Source organism: Trachymyrmex cornetzi, unplaced genomic scaffold (assembly GCF_001594075.2).
Source record: "Trachymyrmex cornetzi isolate Tcor2-1 unplaced genomic scaffold, Tcor1.1 scaffold804, whole genome shotgun sequence".
NCBI lineage: Eukaryota > Metazoa > Arthropoda > Insecta > Hymenoptera > Formicidae > Trachymyrmex > Trachymyrmex cornetzi.
In genome coordinates, this window is record NW_017300141.1 from 26,042 (window position 1) to 27,540 (window position 1,499).

General features: G+C 36.4%; 1 protein-coding gene across 1 annotated transcript in view; it reads left to right on the top strand.

Moving 5' to 3' along the window:
* LOC108768539 (uncharacterized) overlaps nucleotides 1-1,163 on the top strand; it is a gene marked incomplete at its 3' end in the record, with an annotated part of 2,044 nt that extends 881 nt beyond the window's left edge. Inside the window, exons 2-3 of the mRNA XM_018519001.1 lie at nucleotides 20-841; nucleotides 922-1,163. Coding sequence (XP_018374503.1) covers nucleotides 20-841; nucleotides 922-1,163 — 1,064 coding nt within the window. The remainder of the gene's footprint in view (nucleotides 1-19; nucleotides 842-921) is intronic.
* Between the last annotated feature and the right edge of the window lie 336 nt (nucleotides 1,164-1,499).

Genomic DNA, 1,499 nt, shown 5'->3' on the forward strand with positions numbered 1-1,499 from the left:
ACCGATCAATGACAACCAGGCTGAAGAAGGTTTAGACTCTCCCTCGACTATGCAAAAGGATGTAAATGAACCAACAAAATCGCCAATACAAGACCTCTCTAATAGAATACAAACTAGAAGCCAAACGAGAAATAAAAATATTCACCAAGGAAAATTATTGCAACAATCACAGGAAAATGAAGACGAAATTGAAGAAATAGAAAACGGAAACGATCCACCAGACAAGAAAAATGACTATGAGGACGACGCAAGCAGTAAAGACGAAAATCAAGAATCAAAAGATAGTGAAACTAACGGAAATAAAAACTCGGGAGTAAAACCTACCATCGCCAACAGTGAAACAGTTAAAAGTAACGTAATTGATAGTCGTGATTTACTATTCCTATGTAAAGATAACGTCGCATACTTTGTAAACACCAAAGGGAAACCACTAGATTCGGGTTCGCAAAAATTATTTGAACGGAACGAAATTCCAAGCTTGAATCCTCTTACCTTAGGAGAAGCTAAAGCAGTAAAATATAAGAAATACTATCACATAGCCTTGCCTATCAGTGACGGACAACGCGAGGGACCAACCATGACTCTCACTCAGATCTCTGCAGCAATCAAGGACTTACGGGTTGCCGCAGAAAACCGGAATTTAGAAACTCTTAGCATCGCGAAAATGGATTATGTTAATAATGTACCCTGGAGCAATATTAAAACCGTATTGCAATTAACATTTGCAGATTCGCCGATCAAATTAATTATATGCAACGGACTAGTTAAATATCCACCAAAAGACCTTCGTTCCGCGATAATCGGAGAAATTCACTGCTTACCTGTCCGGGTGGACACAGAGGTGTTACGAAAACATATAATAGAATAAAACACAAATACTATTGGGAAAATTTGAAATCTGACGTACAACGCTACATACAGCAATGTTTGCAATGTCAATTAAAAAAGTTAGTACGAGTAAAAACCAAACAACCTATGATGATTACTGACACGCCAGGATCTTCATTCGATAAGGTAGCCATGGATATCGTGGGACCTCTATCTAAAACCGAGAAAGGAAACGAATACATACTTACGTTACAAGATCAGTTAACTAAATTTTGCATGGGTATACCCCTGCCAAATCAAACCGCTGAGACCGTAGCAGAAGCCTTTGTCGACAGGTTTATCTGCACTGTAACTATCCCAAATCGTACCGTCTTTGAAATTGACAAAATATAATATTATTTCTAATTATTCTTATACAGGCGTTTGGAAACATTGCTCGGATGCATCATGATTGTTTTATCTTTTATGTTGTTCCAAAGCAAAGACAAAATGATGCATCGAGGCATCATAACCTAAAAGGCTGCGATTCCGAATAAAGCCATATATAAGAGGTGATACGATTTAGGAAACTTAATCGATTTTATAAAAATATTTATTTAATCTTTGTAATGGATGTAAATATGTATATCAATGAATGTAAAATATTCTACAATAAACTTTCTTTTGTGAAA